Source organism: Hyperoodon ampullatus (assembly GCF_949752795.1).
Source record: "Hyperoodon ampullatus genome assembly, chromosome: 5".
NCBI classification, from domain to species: domain Eukaryota; kingdom Metazoa; phylum Chordata; class Mammalia; order Artiodactyla; family Ziphiidae; genus Hyperoodon; species Hyperoodon ampullatus.
The window spans coordinates 97,770,695-97,793,931 of NC_136918.1; the positions used below are offsets into that span (position 1 = coordinate 97,770,695).

General features: G+C 36.3%; 1 protein-coding gene across 2 annotated transcripts in view; it reads left to right on the plus strand.

The window, feature by feature from the left end:
* Positions 1-23,237, plus strand: part of IMPG2 (interphotoreceptor matrix proteoglycan 2) — a gene marked incomplete at both ends in the record, with an annotated part of 68,433 nt that overhangs the window by 17,007 nt on the left and 28,189 nt on the right. For both annotated transcript variants that reach the window (XM_079704636.1, XM_079704635.1), the window contains 6 exons: positions 361-392; positions 7,742-7,791; positions 9,049-9,131; positions 14,450-14,611; positions 18,457-18,515; positions 20,780-20,800. In XM_079704636.1, coding sequence (XP_079560762.1) covers positions 361-392; positions 7,742-7,791; positions 9,049-9,131; positions 14,450-14,611; positions 18,457-18,515; positions 20,780-20,800 — 407 coding nt within the window. The remainder of the gene's footprint in view (positions 1-360; positions 393-7,741; positions 7,792-9,048; positions 9,132-14,449; positions 14,612-18,456; positions 18,516-20,779; positions 20,801-23,237) is intronic.

Consider the following 23,237-nt stretch of genomic DNA (forward strand, 5'->3'; position numbering starts at 1 on the left):
TATAAGATCACAAAACAGTTTGGTTCTAAGTCCATGGAAGGTTAATGTAAAACTCTACCAATCTCTTACCTGTAGATCTTTTTGGAATGATTAGCAGGTGAAGTCTGTTAATCTGTGCCCATTAAGACAGCACAGGGACTTTTGTGCACATACACAGAGACTTGAGTGTCAGGACATTCTTGCAGTCACAAAACAAACTTGGCATCATTAGTACCTTGCTTTAACTATTTCTCTAGCCATAGAGATAATAACATAGATTCTGTGTTATGGCATTAGTGTTCTAGATGCGATACATTTTGTTTACTGCTTATTAACTGTCATTAATTCACATGGTCATTTTTGTATCTTTGTTTTCCTTAGAGACTGACATACACAAAGGAAACTGTAAGCAGGTGAGTGTCTTTTTTGCCTAAGTTCATGCTTGGCAACAGACATGTATCATACCTATTCCCAGACTCACCCCACATTTGATGATTCCTTCCTGTTTTCTTGCCAATTCCTGCAATGACCAGGCCTGTGGGTAAGTCTCAAATGCTTTTCCTCATCTTGAGGCAACTTCCCTTCCCAGACCACCTCTGCAGCCACTGTGCTAGTTTGACCTTGTCTGACCTTCCCAGGAGGCAGACTTGGTCCTCTCTCTTGGGTGAGAAAATACATTTTTGGAAATGGAATACCAAATGATCTACTCTTGCTGAGGCTTACAGGCTAATGATAATATTGATCTAAAATGGTACACCTCAGTGGAGGATGGTGTACTAAATGATGGGTTGTGGTGTGGGTCACTTTATTGTGTAATGACGATTATGATGTTGAAGCATAGGAATAGCGCAGCCTTGATGAATCCTCCAGTGGTATGAGTCTTGGCTCTGTGGGCCTTTAGGCTTAGGATTAAGGTCATTTCTGGCTCCTGAACAGTAGCAGAACAAAGCAGATCATGGAAGGTGAGGGATTTTGAGCCTACAGGGACTAAAGATTTCCAATTCTATCCATACTCAAAATATCTAGATTATGCTGGCATGTAAGTGATTTTTTTTGAAAAACATCACTAGGGCATGCAATTCAGGTCAGAGTCCAGAATTTTGCCTCAAATTAGATTGAAAAACCAACTAGGTGAGTCAGTGTCCGGAGGTCTAGCCTGGGCAGCAGAGTCCAGGCAAAAGCATAGCTGGAGTACAGCTGTGGGTTGTAGTGGGGTATATGTAAGTTTCAAATCAAACATGAGTAAACAGGAGGAAAGTGGGACTCCTTGTGGTCTCACTTCATACAGCTAACAGTACCACTGAGTCTATGCTGGGGCCTGGGATTGAGCTCCTGCTTAGATGTGGGGCCATGTGGTGCTTTAAATGTGTGTTCTTCACCTCTGAGAGCCAGAGCTCGGAGGTTACTTGTGATTGCCATTGCAACACATGATGCAGTAGACTAAATAATCTTGTGGGTCCTACCAGTGCCAGTAATCTTCATGGCTGTACGTAATAAAAATGATAGCACATCTTACATATCTTATATGGTTAAGAAGTATATAAAAACCATAATAAATATGGCTCTTAACCTGGAAGAAGCCTTGGAGTTTACCTGTGAAAATGGACATTGGAAAGATTGTAGCTTGTGAGTTATTATAAAGTGGTGGAAGGAAGGTTATCTGAAATAGGATGGAAAGTTGTAATACCATATGGGGATTGGTGTCATAACACATGAGGTGAACAGAGGTAGCTGGAAGATGTTTGAGGTGTAGTTTGTGTATTCCTACATAGCTCACTTCAACTGGGTGCAGTTTTCTGCATTCACCTACTATTTCTTGTAATGAAATTGTGTATGTGTAGAAGAGAAATTCTTATTATGCTTAGTTTTCCTGATGTGTTAATCATGTTGAACCATTCATAAATAAACATCATAAGAGAACTGGCTGTGTCACATAATTTTATTGATAAGTCACTGTATGTCCTAGATAAACGAGGAGACTCAAAATACTATGCACCATCCTTAGAAAATAGGGCATGAGTAAAAATAGCAATACAGATGAACAACAATATAACTGAATTTTGAGAATTTAAAAGTTGGTATCCTTCCCATGAAACTAGAGCAGACCAGGTTGGGGTGGGATGAAAAGTTGTGGTACTTGCTGAAATGGTACTTGCTGAAATGAGGTGACCTGGAGTTAGGTAACACTGGGAATGAAACCATAGGAGTGGTGTAGGAATTCACTAAGCCCCTCTTTCTTTAAGCTGAATATTATAGTCATCCCTTAAAACCCTTAATTTGCCCGTCACTTTTCTATATTTAAATTTATTTTTATGATTTTCTTGAGATTACTCTCATTTTCTGTGTTGAGATTCTGGTACTAGTTTTCTATTTCTGCTGCAACAAATTACCACAAGCTTTGGTAGCTTAAAAAAACACAAATTTGGGCTTCCCTGGTGGCGCAGTGGTTGAGAATCCGCCTGCCGATGCAGGGGACACGGGTTCGTGCCCCGGTCCGGGAGGATCCCACATGCCGCGGAGCAGCTAGGCCAGTGAACCATGGCCACTGAGCCTGCACGTCCAGAGCCTGTGCTCCACAACGGGAGAGGCCACAACAGTGAGAGGCCTGCGTACCGCAAAACAAAAACAAAAACAAAAACAAAACCCCACAAATTTATCTTACAGTTCTGTAGTTCAAAAGTTTGACATGAGTCTCAAGGTGTTGGCAGGTCTGCGTTACCTTTCTGGAGGCTCTAGGGGAGAATCTGTTTTCTTGTGTTTTTTAGCTTCTAGAGGCTGCCCACACTCGTTGACTTATGACCCCCTTCCATCTTCAAAGTTAGCAGTGGCTGGTCGAGACTTTCTCACATTCTATCACTCTGACACTCTTCTGCCTCCTTCTTCCACATTTACATTGGGCCTACCTAGATAAACCAGGATACACCCTCTTCCTTAAGGCCAGCTGATTAGCAACCTTAATTCCATCTGCTACCTTAATTCCCCTTTGCATGTAACCTAACAGTAGTCACAGGTTCTGTGGATTAGCGTGTGGACATCTTTGGGAGACCATTATTCTGCTTACCACAATACTTGTCTGTAATTTAAATTGCTTCTTCTACATGAACTCTAACCTATCTGCTAACATATGGTTTGTACCAAATAGTCTGCTGTGTACCAATTTAACCTTCCCCCTACTATCATCTGGCAAGTCTATTAAAAAAAAGCATTTTCCACCTTACTCAGGACCTCACATCCCATCTTACCCTTTAGACACCAACCTGTCATTGTTTTTCTCTCTCTCTCCTGAGTCTTCAACTTCTCCTGTTACTAACTGCTCATTAGCATTTAAACATGCTCAAGTGTTCCCAGGTTACCTGTTTTACAAAAAGCCCTCCTCCAGCACTTGTCTCCAGCCAGACATCTTGAAAACATCTCCCCTTAGCTCCAGTCATAATTTACTCAAATACATTTTCCATCCCCTTTTCTCTTTCTTCTCCTTCTGGAATCCCTATTATGCATAGATTGGCATGCTTTGTATTATCCCATAGGTCTCTTATATTGCTTTCATTTTTTTCATTTGTTTTCCTGTCTGCTGTTTTGATTGGGTAATTTCCATTATTCTATCTTCCAGATCACTTATTCTTTCTTCTGCATTATTCATTCTGCTATTCATTGCCTTTAGCTCAGCTTTTGTCTCAGCAAATGAATTTTCTAATTTTTCTTGGTATCTCCTTATAGTTTCTAGTTCCTTTTTACGGTAATCTGAATTTCTGTCGATAACCTTTCTTAATGCCTTCAGCATTTTCATTACCTCCTTTTTGAACTCAGTGTCTATTAGACTGAAGAGGTCTGTTTCATTGTTTGTTCCTTCAGGGGAATTCTCTTGGTCTTTTAACTGGGAGTGGTTCCTCTGCTTCTTCATTTTACTTATATTTCTCTCATTCTATGAGCTTAGGAGAAACAATCATCTACTGTAGTCTTGGAGGGCTATTTATATGCCAGATCATCCCTGCATAGCTCGTGTGGGTTTAATATTTTTTTGGTGTGAGGGCTGTTTTTGGTTTGAATGCTTGCTGTCTCTTTCCTCAGCATGTGCTGTCCTTTATCCCCTTGATAGAGGGTGTGCAGGTGCGTGGCCCTATGCACATGCTCTGAGGAAGGCGGGGGCAGTGGGTCCGAGCCGCCTCTCGAGTCCAAGATGGCAGCAGCAGCTTGCACCTGGAGCTCGTGTAGGCAGTGCCCTGCTGCAGAGAAAGAAGCTTCTATGGCGGTCCCACCCCTCTCCTTGTGCGCTTCCCAACAATGGCACCTTGCCTCTGTGGTACGCCCCCCCAACAATGGCACCTTGCCTCTTTTCCTAATGCCTCTGCATATAATATTTTATTTAGTTTTCATCAGCACCCTTGTGAAGTTGGTAGGGCAGGAGATGTTCCTATTTTAGAGATTAATTCTTGAGGCCCAGAGCAACTGAGGTATTTTCCCAAGTTATACACAAAGTTGGTGATACATCTGGGACTAGAACCCCGATTTCCTAATTCCTTACCTTATGTTCTTTTGTTGTCACATGCTCATTACAGTTAACAGATTCTAGAGCAAAGCAAAGTATAGTAAATTGTAAAGGGGAGTAGTAATCTAGATATGAAAGTATTGGTGGCTTGTTTTACTGTATTTTTAAACATATATTCCATGTGGCTATGATATCTTTTGACACAATTCCATCTGAATTCCACTGACATGATTAGGTAGTAGTTGTGAGGAATAAATTATGAGCTGGATAAACTGAGAAAATGAGACAGTAGGGGGTCGTTTGCTGCTGGTATTAAGCTAAAGGTCTTAGCTGACCAACTTCAAATTTGTGGGTTGGCCTAGAAATGAAGCATTTCTGTCTCCAAACTCAATACTACTCTGTGTTCTAGTTCTGTTGTGAGTCACATTTTAGGGTATCCCTGCAGGAAGCACACCTAATGAGAAAATGTGAAAGGATTCTTGTTACTGTCTTTTGAAGGAAGTGTGGGAGGATGAGGGATTAAGTGTTAGACAAACGATTTGAGTTACTGAGAGTTGCCTACTTACCATCATTAAAATAATGTTATTTTGAATTTAGTAAGTGAAATCTAGTTCTACTGAAGTGAGCAGACTTCTCCATTCTGAGTGTTTACTTAGAGAATTAGCTTAAATTTGATTTTAATTTGGGGGACAATTTGACCAACCCCAGGTGAGGTCTGGTTTCTCTGCCATGCCATCCCAACTTCCTATTCTAGTTACTGTAGTATTGTGCTTTGTTTTACTTTGACCTCTTTGTTCTTCATACTTGATTGCTCTCCAGCTTTGACTGGGTTTCCCTTCCTCCTTCTTGGTCCTTACACATTTTGACTTTTAGGTCTTTTAGTTTATGTACACCACTATCATTAAGACCAAGTAAAACCATCTTGGTTGCTTTTCTAGGGAATATGGGTCACATAAATTCCATGTGATGTGGAATTAATATGGGTAAGAGTGAGGTTTCTGGAATCAAGTGGGCCTATTTTACATCATAACTCCTTCATTGGCTAGCTGTGTGACCCTGAGCAAATTCTTAATCTCTTCTATCCTTAGTTTCCTCATATGCATAAATGGGGATAATAGTGTCTTCCTTTTAAGATTGATGCCAGAATTAAGTGAGTTAACCAAGATAAAGCACTTAACACAATGTTTGACACAAATGCTTGACATAAATTTAGTTGTAGTCATTCTTGCTATTATTATCATTGAAAAGCGAACTGGATATGGTTAGGAATTTTAGGTATGGCCTTGGGTCATCAAGTCTTTGTGTGACCCTGAGAAAATTGCTTTACCCATTTGCACCTTGATTTTTCATCTATAAAGTGAAGGTATTGGGAGGGATTCTGCCTTGTGGACAGTTGATAAATCCTGTTCAAGCCTGATGATGTTAATGTCTCTTCCAAATGCATGTGAATCCTAGTTTTTTAAGCTCCGTCTCCTGCAACCCAAGAAGCCTCTTGGTGCTTTCTCATCATCCAGGTCTTCCTCTACTCATCATTCATCAAAATGACTTATCCAGATGTCCTATTCCTTTGGGTTCTTTTGGATGACAGCTCACTTAGTAAGCAGTTTCCTGCAAGTGGATGAAAAATAACCAATAGTGGTAGGTTTGGTGTACTGGTTTAATATGTTATTCTTTCTAGATAGCATTTCTAAAACCAAAAGAATCCTTATGGTGAGATTTTTTTTAACCTATATTTCTCAAATTTTCTACCAAAGCCTGGAGCTTTAGGGAACATGGCGCTAGTTGATTCCCCCACTCCAATTCCAGTCTTGAAATGTCTTTGAAACTATCATATTTTATCTTAATATTCATTTAAACTTTATATTCTACTCTATAGCCACACTTGTTTTAATATTAAGATGTTCTAAATTCCATATCAGTTTTTACTTAGCTCCCTGCCTATGCTTTTACTTTCGAGTAAAAAAATTGATGCTTCAAGATGTGTGCCATGTTTATCTGGTGGCTGAGAGCAACCCTCCCCCCGCCCCACCATGATCTAGTTTAGAGCAGGGGAACAATTTAAAGCGGTGGTTCTGAAGTGAAGATGGGACTCACTGAGACATTAGCAAGTCTGAGAGGGAGGCATTTTGACTGTGATTAAGTCACCTTCGAAAGCTGACTTATGGAAAATTGAAGAGAGTTTTCAATTACTATAATTTAAATTGTATATTTTGGGGGTATATGGAAATTTGGACTTGCAGAAACCCACCTTCTTTTCTTTAGAGCAAGGGCTTTCTCAGATTATCCTCTGATATCTTCTGATCTTTGCTTGCAGTTGCAGGGCAACATGGTAAAAAGATAGTCGGGGACCTGAAACCTGAGAGCAATGTGGCCTATAGCAAATCACTTCTCTAAGCTTGACTGGTTTTATATTAAAAAGTTTCATGACTCTGTGATCTCTCAAATGAGATGAGATTTGGGCTTATATGTTCGCCTTAGCAGCCAGTGCTTTCGTGTCTGTACCACTTGTTGAGTTTGTAATCATGTATTTGTTATCTGTTTTCTATTAGACAGTAACCTTCTTAGACCATGGGTGTTTTGTTCACAACTGTATGTCAAGTGCCTTCTACACTACACTGGTTGGCCAATAGTATTTATTTATTTATTCCCAAAATATCTATTCTGTGCCTACTAAATGGTAGGTTCTTTTTTAGGGTGGAGATACAGCATGAATATGGCAGGTAAGGTCCCTAATCTCATGGAGTTTAGATTCTTGAGGCAGTCTTATTCAATAGAAATTTCTGTGATGATGGACATGTTCTGGGCTGTCCAATAAAGTAGCCATTAGCCACATGTGACTGTTGAACACTTGAAATGTGGCTAGTGTGGATAAAGTTCTGAATTTTAAACTTTAATTTTAAATTAATTTAAATTGCCACATATGTCCACTGGCTACCATATTAGACAATGCCATTCTAGAGGATTAGGGCGTGGACAGAGACCAAAAAGTAGATAAAAGAGCAGAATAATTTCCCATAGTGATAAGAACTGAGAAGAAACAAAACAGTGTTATGAAATAGTAAGTAAGGGAGTACTTTATGTAGGGTGATTCTAGTTGAGTAGCATCAAAAAATGTAAGATAAATCAATTGTAAAGACTTTTTTTTTAATTTGCTACTCGGTACTTTGGTTTGGGAATCATTGTTTGGAGATCTGGTGAATCCTTTTTGGAAAACAAACCCCAAAATAACCCCTCACATTTCTATCATTTAATAACTCCAAACAATTTTTTTCCTAGCCCTGAATTGTCATCTCCAGTTCCTGTTGGTGATACCTCAACATTGGGAGGTATGCTTTTGTGCCTTTATTCACTTTTCTTCTAAAATTTATTATTTAATTGAAAGGAAGCAAATTTTTCAGCTCACATTTTTTTTTAAATTTTTTGCTTTATAACAAATTTAATCAGTTATACATATACATATGTTCCCATATCCCCTCCCTTTTGCGTCTCCCTCCCACCCTCCCTATCCCACCCCTCCAGGCAGTCACAAAGCACCGTCAGCTCACATTTTAAAAACACCATGTGTTTCTCTCTATGTGTTGTTCAAGAGTCTCAAGAAAAATTAATTCTTTTTTCACTTATTTTATGACATTATGATGTGGGTACTTAAGAATCTTTAATTATTAAGTATAATACAAAATCGGAAAACTGCTTAAAAGAAATGTACAACCTAAAAAATTGTTTTATGGCAAACACCCTGTGATCACTGCTTATGTCAAAAGGTAGGACCTTTCTAGCTCCACCATTTGTCATTTGTCTTGTAGAGTTTTCCAGAGTAAGAATTTTTTCTGATTGCATTCTGTGGTGTACTTTAACATTTACTTTGACCTCTATATTTCCTATAAATTAGTAGTTGCTTTCTTTATTTTTAATTTTTTTTAAAAAAGCTGTTCTATGTTGGAAATTTCAAACATATACAAAAATAGCACAATGAGGCCCAGCTTCAGTAATTATAATTTATGGGAGGGGGGTGGGTTGAATTGGGAGATTGAGATTGACATATATACACTACGATGTATAAAATAGATAACTAATGAGAACCTGCTGTATAGCACAGAGAACTCAATGCTCTGTGGTGACCTAAATGGGAAGGAAATCCAAAAAAGAGGAGATATATGTATACATGTAGCTGATTCACTTCGCTGTACATCAGAAACTAACACAACATTGTAAAGCAACTCTACCCCAATTAAAAAAAGATTATAACTTATGGCCAATTCCAACCTTCACCCACTTCCCCTGTCTGAGAGTGTTAGTTTTATTAGATAACTCCTTAAGGATAGGGGCTATGCAAGCCTGGAGGCTTGCATAGAGCCTGACATATAGTACGTATCAATAAATGCTTGTTGAATGAGTCATATTTATTTCTTGTGCTGAGGAGACTCTGGATAAATGTGTCTTGAGGTTAGAATGCACAGAATTTCTAGGATGAAAAAGTAAATGACTTCTAGAAATGCCTTGGAAATCAGTTTCTTGTTTCCTGATAGGAATTCTGATTTAGTCATGGACTGAATTCATGCACATGTCTTTGTTTTTCTACTTAGGTGCCAGTCTCAGTGTTCCATATCCAGGGGTGACCTTCTATGAAGGTATCTCAGAGAGCAGCTTGGAGCGGCCAGAAGAGAGTGTGAGTGATGTTCTGTTTTGTTATTTAGTTTCTAACATGGAGAATAGGGATTAAGAGAGATTTATAGTCCATTGCCAGACTACACAAAACTTCAGGTGGTTCCCTTTATGGAAATGTAGATTCTAAAACCAGTACAAAAAATCTGCGATTCCTTAGAGAGCCAAGTAAATCTGCTTTTGGCAAGGAATGGCTTCAAATTTTAAGTGAAATGATTAGGGGCCTGGGGAGCTGTCATCATGGTAAGCCCACTGTCTTTTGTGGGCTGTGTACATAATTTACTTTGAGGGTTTTTGCTTATGTTCTTCTGTCTCTTAATAAATCAGGACTTAGTCTTCTTCAGAGGGGAAGTAGATAGATTTTATGTAGTTTAAAGAAATACCATGCTTTTTAAATGCATCATTATTAATAGTAATCTGTCCACTAAACATTAAGTTGGCTTTCTATCACATTCAAAATTTTTTAAAAAGTATACACTTCCAGGAAGACAGAAACATTTTGTTAGAAATTTTGTTAAATATGCATAAATCCTAGATTACTTAATATAAGCAAACTCTGATTGAACGTACTCACTAGAAAGGTACAATTTTGTTACCTTACACCTTTTCTTACCAACTTGGACATTTTAACTTCTGAGAATTCAGGTTAAGTCACCCCACTCTGCCCCACCACTTTCCCTGTCACTGAACAAGGCTGGTGGTAGTTTGGGACTCCTTGAATCAATATATTTACCCTTAGTACAACTGTGTCCAAATTAGATGGTACTAGAAAATATTGGCATTTGATAAATATTTGAATAAAAAGTTATACTGTAGTTCTGAACTTGAGGCAGAATAGTTATGATTTAGGTCTGGAAACATTTACAGAATGAGATAGAATTCACTATAATAGAAATGAAGACATTGTGTGTAATCAATTGGAACATTCTAAAACAGAGAGGGTGATTTGAAGGTGATTTATAGAATCAGTAGGAAAACAAAATAGTATAGGGATACATGACAGGAATTAGATTGCCTATACCTCTAGTTCAAAATGAAGCCTAATGTACAGTTTTACAGTTCAGTTTTTTCCTAATACATTTTCCAGATACCATTTTAGAAATTATATACTTTATTTCTGTTTTGTTAGTATTTACCCTGTGTGTTATTATGTGTATTTAATCTAGAAAAATTTAAGTTTTTTAGAATCTTTATCCTTACCCTGAGTAATACAGGAACATTGGAACATTAGAATGATTCAAATGATCACCCTACTATTTTATATGCTATTTTTCAGTATTTTTGTTCTTTCCCTTTTAGTTCTCTCTCTTTTTAATCCCACAAATTTATTTTATTATATTTATTTTATACAGTTAAAGTTTGTTTTACATTTACCCAGATGTTTATCACTTTATTTTCTTAAAACTCTTTTTTGCATTTTAGACGTTTCTTCTGGACTAATTTTCCTTCTGAAATATATGCTTCTGGTATTACTTTAGTGAGAATATCTCACTGGTTCAATCTCAGTTTTTGGTCACCTGAAAATTTCTTTATTATCCTCTTATTCTAGAAAGATACTTAAAATCTATATTAAATTCTAGATTGAGTTTTTTATTTTCAAGGTTTTATTTGACTGTCTTCTAACTTTTATTGTTGCTACTAAGAGCTCAACTAACAATTTAGTTCTTATTCCCTTGTGAGTAATCTTACTATTTTTTGTCCTACTTTTAAGATATTGCTCTCTCTCTGTCTATCTATATCTCATGATGAGAGATAATGACTGAGAATTTCTCAAAATTTATAATAGTCATAAAGCTTCATTTTAAGGAAGTACAACAAATCCAAAGCAAAATAAACAAACATAATCACACTCTTATCCCCATTGTTGTGAAACAGCAGAATCCCATATACTATATAGTATACTACTGAAGGTATACTGTAGTATAGTATACTGCTACAGGCATATCTCAGAGATACTGTGCGTTCAGTTCCAGACGACCATAATAAAGTGAATATTGCAATAAAGCAAGTCACACAAACTTTTTGGTTTCCTAGTGCATATAAAAGTTATGTTTAAACTCTACTATAGTCTGTTGAGTGTACAATAGCATTATGTCTAAAAAAAACCAATGTATATACCTTAATTAAAAAATACTTTATTGCTCAAAACTGCTATCCATCGTCTGAGCCTTGAGGAAGTCTAGTAGTAACATCAAAGATCACTGATCACAGATCGCTATAACAAATATAATAATAATAAAAACATTTGAGATATTGTGGGAATTACCAAAATGTGACACAGGGACATGAAGTGAGCAAATGCTTTTGGAAAAAAGGCGCTGATGGACTTGCTTGACTCAGGATTGCCACAAACCTTCAATTTCTAAAAAATTCAGTATCTGCAAAGTGCAATAAAGGGTATGCTTGTGTATATAGTATCCCCAATACTATATCATTTAGTATTATATAGTATCCCAAATACTGTATCATATACTACTCTAACCATAACTATGATATAATAGTATATAATACAGTATTGAGGATACTGCAGTTTCACAAAAATGTATATAGAAGAAATTTTCAGCTGTTACCTCGTATGATTAGATATATGTCTGACCTCCTCATTTTATACCTTCTGTCAGTTAACCACTGTTTCATAACTTTCTTGGTCTCTCTGTGTTGCATTCAGAAATGTCTTCCAGTTCACTTATTCTTCTTTCAACTTAGTCTAATTTGTTGTTCAAACTGTCTATTGAGTTTTTAAAATCCTTGCTTTATGTAAGAGTCTTTGATCTGACTTTTCAACATGTGTGGACCTGCTATTTATATTCTATCCCTTTGTGGTATTTAAAACTAAAGCCTAGGTCACAAGGGATCACTAGATATACTATGTACACATAGATTACTGAATCAGCTCTCTGGATTTTTCTAACCTGTCTTTTTTGATCCCTTTGGGCTTTCTTTATTTTCTTACAAACCAGCTATGCATTAAAAACATTAAAAATATTTATTTAGCATTTTAGGCATTCTGTAGCAGTAAGGTTACTAAGGATATTTCTTTTATAGTAATAATAGAAGTAGAAGTTTCTGTTCAAATTTAGTGAGAGAAAATTTAATATGGAAGAAGACAAAGTCTTGTACAAAATTCCTTAAGACTAAAGGTTTTTGTTAGTTTCAACATGACTCAGCAGTATGTTGGGGAAAAAAGCTGAGTACTGAGGGGAAAAAAACTAGTAAAAGCAAGTATACTTTTAGGCTGCATTAATAGAAATTAGAATTTACTATAAGGAAGGTGATAGTTGTACCATATTTTAATTGTACCATATTTTAATTGATCAAACCTCATTTATGTGTACCACACTCTAAGGAAGACATTAAGAGCTTGAGAAGTCTCTAGAGGAAAGGAACTAGTGAAAAATCAGGGAAGATGACAGCTGCCTATACTTATTTGAAGGACTATCTGGGGACTACACTTTTTATATGCATTCCAGGTTGCAGAACTGAGATCAGTGGGAATTTACAGGGAAATATATTTGGGTTTTATTAAGAACTTTACAACCATGAGAGACCTTTTTTGGAAATGTAATGGCCTGCCTTTGAAAGTCTTTCCAAGACTTTCTCATCAGAGCCATTTAAACTGAGGATGAATAGATATTTTGGGGGGATAATGTAGAGAGAATTCAGGCATCAGAAAGGATGGTGAAATTTTCGAGGTTCTTTCCAGTTGTGAAGTTTTGAAGGTCTGTGGTTATATGATCCATCAGGGAAGAAAGATGATACTGTGGAAAAAGCCCGGCATTCTCTTCCTGACTCTGCCATTGGCTTGCTGTTAGCCCTTAGGCTAGACATTCTTCCATCTCAATCCCTGTTTTTCTTGTGTATTAAAATGGAGGGACTTGGATTAGATGAGCACAAGTGTATCTTGCATGCAACAGTTATTACTGTTGTGTTCTGGTAGTGATATTCTATTTTCCTCATTCCTTCTACATTTGTTAATTGGGATTCTTTGGTAAGGAACTATTGCCACTTCTCGCGTTTATTTATTAAATTATTTATTTATATCAGTACAGACTCATGGATATTTCTTTTATTCTTTGGATTATAATCCACTATTTATTTTGTTGCTCAAATTGTTCCAGCTTTGGCTTGTGGAAGACCTGGATTTTGATGTTACAGAGTACAAAATGTTTGTTGGTGTGGTTTCAGATTCCACATAGAAACTAACCTTTAAAAAACTTCCACTTATTGAGTTTGGCACAGTATCAGAAAAGATTATCCATGATTATCTGAAAAAGCTATTAATGTATTCCTTCCTTACCCAATACATATCCGTGTGGCTGGATTTTCTTCATGTACTTCAACTAAAACAACATATTGAATGCAGAAGCAGATATGAGAATCTAGCCATCTTTATTAAGCCAGACTTCAAAGAATTTGTAAAAATATAAACATTACTCTTCTCACTAATTTTTTTATTTTGCAAAACATATGTTATTAATTTTTACACGTAATGAGTTTCTTATTTTGAAATGAATTAATATATATATTTAAAATTTCTCTTTTAATTTTTTGTTTGGTGTGTATCTATAGATATAACCCACAAAAACCAAACTTCTTTGGGTTCCTCAATGAATTTTAAGAGTTTAAAGGGGTCCTAACACCAAAAAATTTGAGAACCACCCTTCTAGGCTATTTTTATTTATTTATTTATTTATTTATTTATTTATTTATTTATTTATTTATTCATTCATTCATTCATTCATTCATTGATTCATTGATTCATTCATTCATTCATTCATTCATTCATTCATTCATTCATTCATTCATTCATTCATGGTATGCGGGCCTCTCACTGTTGCGGCCTCTCCTGTTGCAGAGCACAGGCTCCGGACGCGCAGGCTCAGCGGCCATGGCTCACGGGCCCAGCTGCTCCGCGGCATGCAGGATCCTCCCGGACCGGGGCAGGAACCCCTGTCCCCTGCATCGGCAGGCGGACTGTCAACCACTGCGCCACCAGGGAAGCCCTAGACTATTTTTAGATGATGATTTCAACTCTTTTTCTTCTTTAAAAATTTTTTCCTTTTATTTATTTACTAACAAAATTTTCTATCCTTCCCTGAACCAGTCACTGTGTATTCAAAGGAATGTACAGATACACAGTAATTTTAATATTAGCCTATGTCTTAAAGTCCACCAGTTAGTTTCAAAGTCAAATATTATATAAACAGTCGTCATCAGAAGTTGCCTTTGGCACAGTGTCTGGCATATCATGGGTGATCAATAAATATTTGTTGACTGAATGAGTGAACATTGACATTTATTGTTCTTTCTCTAAAAATACAGATTAGCAATGAAATTGAGAATGTGATAGAAGAATCCACAAAACCAGCAGTGGAGCAGGTTGCAGAATTCAGTATCCACCTTTTGGGGGAACAATTCAATGAAGAACTACAGGATCCTTCCAGCTTTCACCACCAGCGCCTTGTAGAAGAGTTTATTTCAGAGGTGGGTGATTTTTTTGTATGTTTTTATTCTTTTTTTTCTTTTTGTATACAAGATAGTTTGCTGGGGTGTAAATTTCCCATATTAATAACACTGGTTAAAGGTAGATTTCAGATTTAAGCTTTCCATCTTTTTGATTCAGGGAGTGGTGATTTAGCCATTTCTTTAGAAAGCTCTGTGAAAAGTTCACCGAAAGATGAACTATTTCATTGAAACAAAATTTTATATGTGTTTGCCATCTGCTAACAAATAAATGCTATTTCCAACTTTGGCTGCACAGCCAAGGAAGAATGTGTTCTATGGCATGGTTTTAACTTGGCAATATTGGAGAAATGAGTATCTTTGAGAAACTGTATTTAGTGTGTGGTTTTTCTTGAGGGAACATTAAATTTAATTTTTTAAATTTAATATTTGTTCTTTTTTTAAGATGAAAAATTTTGAACTGTTAATAATAGGTAGTATGAGGCACCAAGTTCAAAGGACAAAAGGACATCCAGTGAAAAGTAAATTTTCCTGTTATCTCTGTTCCTTGGTTGGGAGTATTTTAAAAAAGGGGTTTCTTTAAAGAATTGTGCATTAGACCATCCCACAACTTTACTTTCTAGAAGAATTCTATATAGGGACTTGAACTCAAGATTCTTTCAGTCAAAAATGACCCATTCTTGGCCCCCTTCTTGCGTGCCTTTGCTCTTGTGTAGACTGTAAGGCACTGAGTGCCCATCTCCTCTCTCTGTCCAGTGAGAGGGCACATCATTCCTTCCTGTTTATTTCTTTTCCATTGCTCTTGATGGAGTTCTCTTTGGCTAAATTTTTCAATTCCATTACCTTGGACTAATTTCCTTCTCTTTACACTGTTTAGACGAGAAACAAAAATGTGCATCTCTCAGCCAAGCAGCATTATTGCAGCCATCAGACACAGAGAATATAGGCCAGACGATTAATTTCCTAGCTGTGTGGCCAAGTTGTGAGGCTGTATGGTGTGTGGAAGAAATGTCAGCCAGGCCAGTGGCCACCTGGCATCAGATAGTGTCTTGGATCAGCTGTTTGGTTCTCTCTGCCCTTGGATTAAGCAACCTTTAATAAGCCTCAGTGTTTGGGTAAACAATTGTGCTGAATGACTGCATATTTAGAGAAAGTCTAATAAACACTCTGAAAAAACATTTCCAGCAGGGACTTTATGAGGTATAGGTAGCTATTGGCTTGAGATGATTTGAGGGTGATGAAGAATCCATCCCTTCTCTGGCCTTTTTCTATATCCCTGTCCTTTTACCTGGAATAAAATGTCTACGAATAGCCACTTCTTTGTGTGGAACTGCAGAGTCAGGGTCATGTTTCTGAAAGTTCCTGTCTCCATGTTTACTGCAAACTGAAGGAGGCCCTCAAGCTCTCTCCCTTCAGGACACAGTCCAGGAATTGTTCCTTCAATATTATTTCTTAGGTAATATTGCAAGACACAGGGAAAAATAAAGCCTGCTTGGGAGGATTGAGGTTTGGGAGCTGTTATTATTATTATTTTTTTTTTAATGAGGAGAAGAGTAAGATAAACTTGGGATATCACCAAGAATGACATCAGAGAGGGAAAGGTCATTGTGATAGGCTTGGGAGTGTGGATACCTGACAACAGACACGGAATCAACACAGTGTCCTCGCATAGTGCTTTGTGTTCTGCAGCCTGCTGTATGTCCATTTGCTAACAGCAGCCATGTGGGTAATCATCTCCATTTTATAGATGAAACCCAGGAGGGCAAGTAACTTGTTCATGGTCATTTCAGCTTCTAGGAGTAGAAGGGAAAATCAGGTCTCCTCCTTCCTTTGAAAGTGTTCCTTCCTTTATATCAATACAGAGTCCCCTTCATTTTAATTCAGGTGAGAAGTTGTGGTGAGCCTCACAGTTTTCCCAGTCCTGGTCCCAATTTTAAAAGCATATTTATCAGGGGAAAGAGGATGAGGCATGTAATTCAGTAGAAAGATTGGGGATTGAACAAATTTGGATTCAGTCACTTACCAAATGCATGATCTGGACAAATTAGTTGACATCTCAGAGTCTCAGTTTTCTCAACCACATAATGGGAAAGATATGTATCTCTTGGTATTGTTGAAAGGATTAGAAGTAATACTCTATCAAAGCACCAGGTACATAGCAGTCACTCAGTAAATTGTACCTGTTACTAACCTTGATGTTAATAAAGTGGAATGACTTTATTACAACTGGGTACCTGTACATAGCTAACTGGGTATGATGAATTAGAGTACATATATGCGTTTGAATCAAGAGATGGCAAAACCCCAGATGAGTTGGGTTTAGTATTAATAATAACATGCACTTGTACAGCATTTTGCAATTAATGGAGTACTTTCAGCTACATTCATTTTAATCTTACAAAAACTAATGTGGGCGGGCAGGGCAGCATTAATCATACAAAAGAAGACTTGTGCCTGGCCACTCTGCCAGTAAAAACAGCTGGGACCAACCCTCAGTCTTTGGATTCCTAGTCCTGCAGATTCTATCCCCAGGCCCATCCTCCAAGAATTAATAGTACTTCTAAGTTTTCTTTCAGAGAATGAAACAAGGCAATTATTATAGCTAAAAAGTTTCACATGTTTGGATTCTTTATCTGCAAGGCATGAATATCTTCGGTGAACCAAGATTTTTAAAAAATCCCATTCTCCTGATTATATGTGGACTTGGTTTTAAAAGCAGATGCCCAGAGATGTCCCCAAAGTCCACTAACAACTTCTCTTGTTCTAGTGTCGGCCCCCTAGTGACTCATCTGGTGAGATTGTCACCTTCTGAAATGTTGTGGATAAAATGTTCGATTTTGTTAAATATGTATTTATGCATAACTGATTTTTTTTAGGTATTTGGTCCAATCTAGCATTTCCCCCTTCTCTAGTCACTAAGCTTATATTGATTTATGTGGCTTGATTTTAAAAACTCAGTGATAAAACTGGTTCCTGCAGTTGTGATGCTCATAAATTGATCTTTTGACCAGTCACTGCTTTATAAACTCCTTCGTGACAAGCAGTCAACAAGGCCTAAGCCCAGGTCTGCAGATTTCTTTCTTATGTTAGCTGTGTTCACAGTCCCTTGTGTTGTAGGAATAGGAAACAGAGACCACCAGACATTTTACATTTAGAGGAAATGAGCACCTGACTGTGTGTTAGAGTGTGTGCTGTGGCCAGATTTCTTTCTTTTTTTTCTTTTTTAACAACTTTATTGGAGTATAATTGCTTTATAATAGTGTGTTAGTTTCTGCTTTATAACAAAGTGAATCAACTATACATATACATATGTCCCCATATCTCTTTCCTCTTGCATCTCCCTCCCTCCCACCCTCCCTATTCCCACTCCTCCAGGTGGTCACAAAGCACTGAGCTGATCTCCCTGTGCTATGTGGCTGCTTCCTACTAGCTATCGATTTTACGTTTGGTAGTGTATATATGTCCATGTGTGGCCAGATTTCTAATCCATATAATTACATTAAAAAATGTTATTACAATTTCTTTGAAACCAGCCCTTTTTTCACATTTCATCACATAAGGGAAAAAACAGTGCTTTGCCAATAAAAGTGTGTTTTTTATAATTTGGAAAAACTTAATATTAAAGCACATCAAAACCTTAAAAATCAACATGAAAAAGGAAAATGTGGCAGTGATGTACAAACTATTTTCTAACATTGTAACAATTATAATTTTCTTAACTTTCTGATCCACATATATCCATGTGTGTGTACAAGCTTCTAATGGTTGTAAACAGTGCACTTTATATTCGACTCTGAAAAGCATTTTTTCTATGTACTTTTTTTACATTTCTACATAGCTATAAAGTTTATTTTTATTTTTAACAGGTGGAAGATGCATTTACTGGGCTACTGGGCTACAAGGACATTCATGTACTTGACTTTAGGTAAATAGACTTTAAAAATGCACATGTTTTGTGGAACTCTTTATTTCAAATGGAATATCCTTTTGTGTTTATTATGTATACTCTAACAATGATTCAAAATGATGTGAATACTGTAATTCAATACTATTTTGTTAAATTCATATTCCTTTTAAGAAAATTTATTTTTAAAATTTTTATTGGGGTATAGTTGATTTATAATGTGTTAGTTTCAGGTGTACCACTAAGTGAATCAGTTATACATATACATATATCCACTCTTTTTTAGATTCTTTTCCCATATAGGCCATTACAGATTATTGAGTAGAGTTCCCTGTGCTATACAGTAGGTCCTTACTAGTCATCTGTTTTATATATAGTAGTGTGTATATGTCAATCCTATAAATTCATATTCCTAATGCTGGTTTTTCAGATGAAGAAACTGAGTCAGAAAAAGGCAAAATAATATATTCAAGGAGATATATTAAATTGTAGTTGGGCCAGGGTAAGAACTTAGGAATTCATGTCCCCAGCTTGCTGCTGACAAGTCACACTGCTTTTATTTGGCACTGAAGGGAGCCTGAATTCAGATTAGATGTGACCTCAGCATGCTCCTAAAGCTCGTCAGTGCTACACTAAGGTGACTTTGACGTCTCAGTGTATGGCCGTTCTGGGAGGGATGTGTTCATCAACATAACAGTTCTGGGTAAATCAGACACCTCTTTTTAAGACATTTCTTCCCTCCTTAACGACCTGCAGCATAATACTTGTGAACATTTATTGAGTGAATACTTTTGGCCGCTTCACATTCCTGAGCTCACATAATCGTCAACTCTTTCAGCAAAAATATCATTATTAATACTTATTTTGCAGAGGAGCAAACAGGTTTAAAAGGATGAAGTACTAGCCCAAGGTCAGAGAGTTTTTAAGTTAGAGCACAAGAGGGATTTTGAAACAAAGTGGCTGACTTTATAGCTCTTGCTCTTAACCTCTGTGCTAGACTGAGTCCTCTGAAGGTTTGGAGCATGTGGGTGGTAGCTGTGGCCCACCTATTGGATGCAGGCGAGCATGAGCATAATTAACAGTGTATGCATCTTTGGCATAGTCTTGTCACAACTTCTGGGTTTTCCAGAAATAATAGCAAGCACTTATGAGCACAGTGTGCCAGTATTTATATCAATTCATTTAATCCCAACAGCCATGCTGTGAAATAGTTACTGTTACCCTCCTTTTTTTTCTGATAAGGAAATCAGAGCACAGGGAATTTAAGTATTTTATCTAAGGACACTCGGCTAATTATTGGTGCAGGGGCAGGGGCAAGCATGGTAAATTGACCCTCCACCTACTCTCACACCATGACCTGTCTCCCAGTTCAGCCTTAGCCCTTTGCACAGGATACTCGCCTCCAGCTGTGACTAAAGCTCACATGAGAGCCTGAGAAGGCGACGCTTTTGAAGTCCTTTCTCATTTGGCAGCACTTGAAAGGCAACTTGGCCTTTGGGATCAACTTGCCTAGGTTTAAATCCTGCCTTTGGCACTGCTGACTGGATGGTTTTGGATAAATTAACAAGCCTTATCTTCTCTTTTGTATAAAAAAGATAATTTATACAATTTATATTAATCCTGCTTTATTAAAAAATACTTTTAAATGCTTTGGGTAAATTATTTAGTTGTTTTGTTTCTCAGTTTCTTTACCTGTAATATGGGGATGTTCATGGTCCTTAATAAGTTTTCATGAGGATTAAATGAATTAATTTTTGTAAAATGCATAGCACATGGGAAGTTCTACTACATTAAATAAATAAATATTAAATAAATAAATATTAAAGGCTATGCAATATCCTATAAGTTAGTCAGTCCTGACCTTTCCCAACCCCTTAGAACCTTACTATATACCATCTGATTTTCTTTTATTCATTTTAATACCACATAACACATTGTATCCCCCCAAAAGTATTCCCAATTTTGTTAGTGCCAACAGCTGGAGTTCTCTGCTGATCTACTGAAAAAGAGTTTATTTATAAAGAGATAACCATATATTAATTGTTTAAAAGTATTTTTAACAAGTTTGAAGACAGTAAAGACTATCGATTTTAAAATAGAATATTTTCTCCACCTTTGCTATCTTCCTTCAATGTATAGGAATTTGTCATTATCTAGTATATACAAGGATTTTCATTTAAAGAAACACTTCAGAGGAAATGCATTAAGAACTTGTACTTTGATGAATTATATGACAATTATAACGCTCTTAAACTCTGCTTAACACTTTCCATTTTTGTTTTCAGATCCCCTAAGGAAAATGGCAGGTAGAGTAACTTTTGGCACTTTCTATACTGTCCACCTAATGAGGAGGTAGTTCAGAAAATATGGTAGCCCGAGGTCCAAGGGAGCGTGGCTTAATTCCTTTATTACTTCCAATATCACTGTTCATCTCCTTACAGATGAGTTGGCCAACATTTTTTTGTTAAGAGTCAGATAGTAAATACTTCAAAGTTTTTCACACTATGCAGCCTCTGTCGCATGTACTCACCTCTGTCACTATCAGATGAAAGTAGATGTAAGCAATATATTGGAAATGAATGAGCATGGCTGTGTTCCAATAAAACTTATTCATGGACCCTGAAATGTCAATTTCATGTGATCTTCGCGTCACAAAATATTGTTATTTTGATTTTTTTTCAACCATTTAATATATAAAATCCATTAACTCATGGACAGTGGGCTGGATTTGGTTCACAGGCTGTAGTTTACAGACTTCTGTCATAGGCTGCTGACTGACAAGTACTTTTATTTTTTAATCTATTTTTATTTATTTATTTTTAGTTTTAAATTAAAAAAATTTTTGAGGTGTAGTTGATTTACAATTTTATATAAGTTTCAGGTGTACAACATAGCGATTCACAGTTTTTAAAAGTTATACTCCATTTATAGTTATTGTAAAATATTGGCTATATTCCCTGTGCTGTACAATATAGCCTATGACAAATACTTTAAAATATTGAGTTATACTTAATTTAAAATTGGAATAAAAACTGGCATTAATGAAAACACTTTCAAGTATACTATTGTCATTGAATAATGTAATCAAGTGTCATTTTAAGTGGTAAATGAAAGGGAGAAAGCTGATCTCTATCATAGTTCATTTGTGAAAACAGCTGCTCTCTGGAACTTCTTAGAAGCATAATATAAAAACATAGTCAATCCCCCTTGTGAAGGTTGCTTGTCATTTTATCTTTGAACTCAAGTTTATTTAAAATTTACTTTCTCTTGAAAGATTGATAACCATAATATAGAAAACATGAAGCAAATTCATAAGCTAAGTACAGAGATGTTTAGAGATACGGTAATATTTCTTCATTGTAATATCTTTTTAAAATATTTTTATCTTTTTATTGAAGTATAGTTGATTTACAGTATTGTATTAGTTTCAGGTGTGGAACATAGTGACTCAGTATTTTTATAGATTATATTCCATTTAAAGTTATTATGAAATATTAGCTATATTCCCTGTGCTGTACAATATATCCTTGTAGCTTATTTATTTTATACATAATAGTTTGTATTTCTTAATCCTCTACCCCTATCTTGCCCCTCCTCCCTTTCCTCGTCCCACTGGTAACTACTAGTTTGTTCTCTATATCTGTGAGTCTGTTTCTGTTTTGTTATATTCATTCGATTATTTTATTTTTTAGATTCCACATATAAATGATAACATAGAGTATTTATCTTTCTCTATCTGACTTATTTCACTAAATGTAATACACTCCAGGTCAATCCATGTCATTATGCCTTCATTTATATAAGATATAATTATAATATCTTATATTTGAAAAGGGCTTTCTGACTTCCTCATTTTCTTTTATATTATTTTAGCAAATATTCACTAAGTGTCTGCTAATTGGGCAAACCTTGTGCCTGCAAAAATGAATAACTGTTGGTCTCCATCATCTAGGAAGACACAGTCTAATTAAAAGTGCTTTCAGAGATATGTCAAAGTACGGGTTCTTTCGTTTTTTCATTTTATTTTCTTATATCCCTGTAAGATAGTGAAAATGAGACTATTCATTCTCCTTTTGGAGGTGAGGAAATTTTGCCTTAGAGAGGCAAACTGATTTGCCGTAACTTATGTGACTAGAGGGTATCAGATATTTTGCCCAAAGTAATCAGGATTTGGGTTTCTCTACTCTTAGTATATGCAGACTGCTCTGTATGTTTATATTATAGGTATATGTGTTGATGGTCAATATTCAACCAAAAGATTGTTTAATTGCTGCCCTCTTGGGGAGATTAGAATGTTAAAACAACCCGAATTCTGATGTTAATCCTGTGATCAAAGAATGGTATTCAGTTGCTGAGTGCTAAGTTTTCTATCGGGACACAGACAACAATTCAATATGAAACCATTAGATTTTATGATAGAATTGTTAACCTAAGTACAGTTTCCAAAATTGTTCAGTATTGTCAGATATTAACCAGTTGGTGGAGTTTATTCATAACTTTCTGGTGTACTTTTATTTTGAGCTGTGTGTGAATGAATGTGTGGCGCAGAAATAGTCTATTTATATAATATGTAACACCCCTTTCTCTCTCCATAAGTATTTATATACACATGAAATTTTCTATTTGCTTTGTACCTCTTTCAAGATGCACACATGATTTTAAGTTAGTAGGACCCATTTGAAGTGAATCAACAAAATATCTGCCTGGTATACACACTTCAAAAATTCAACTCCAGGCCTTGTA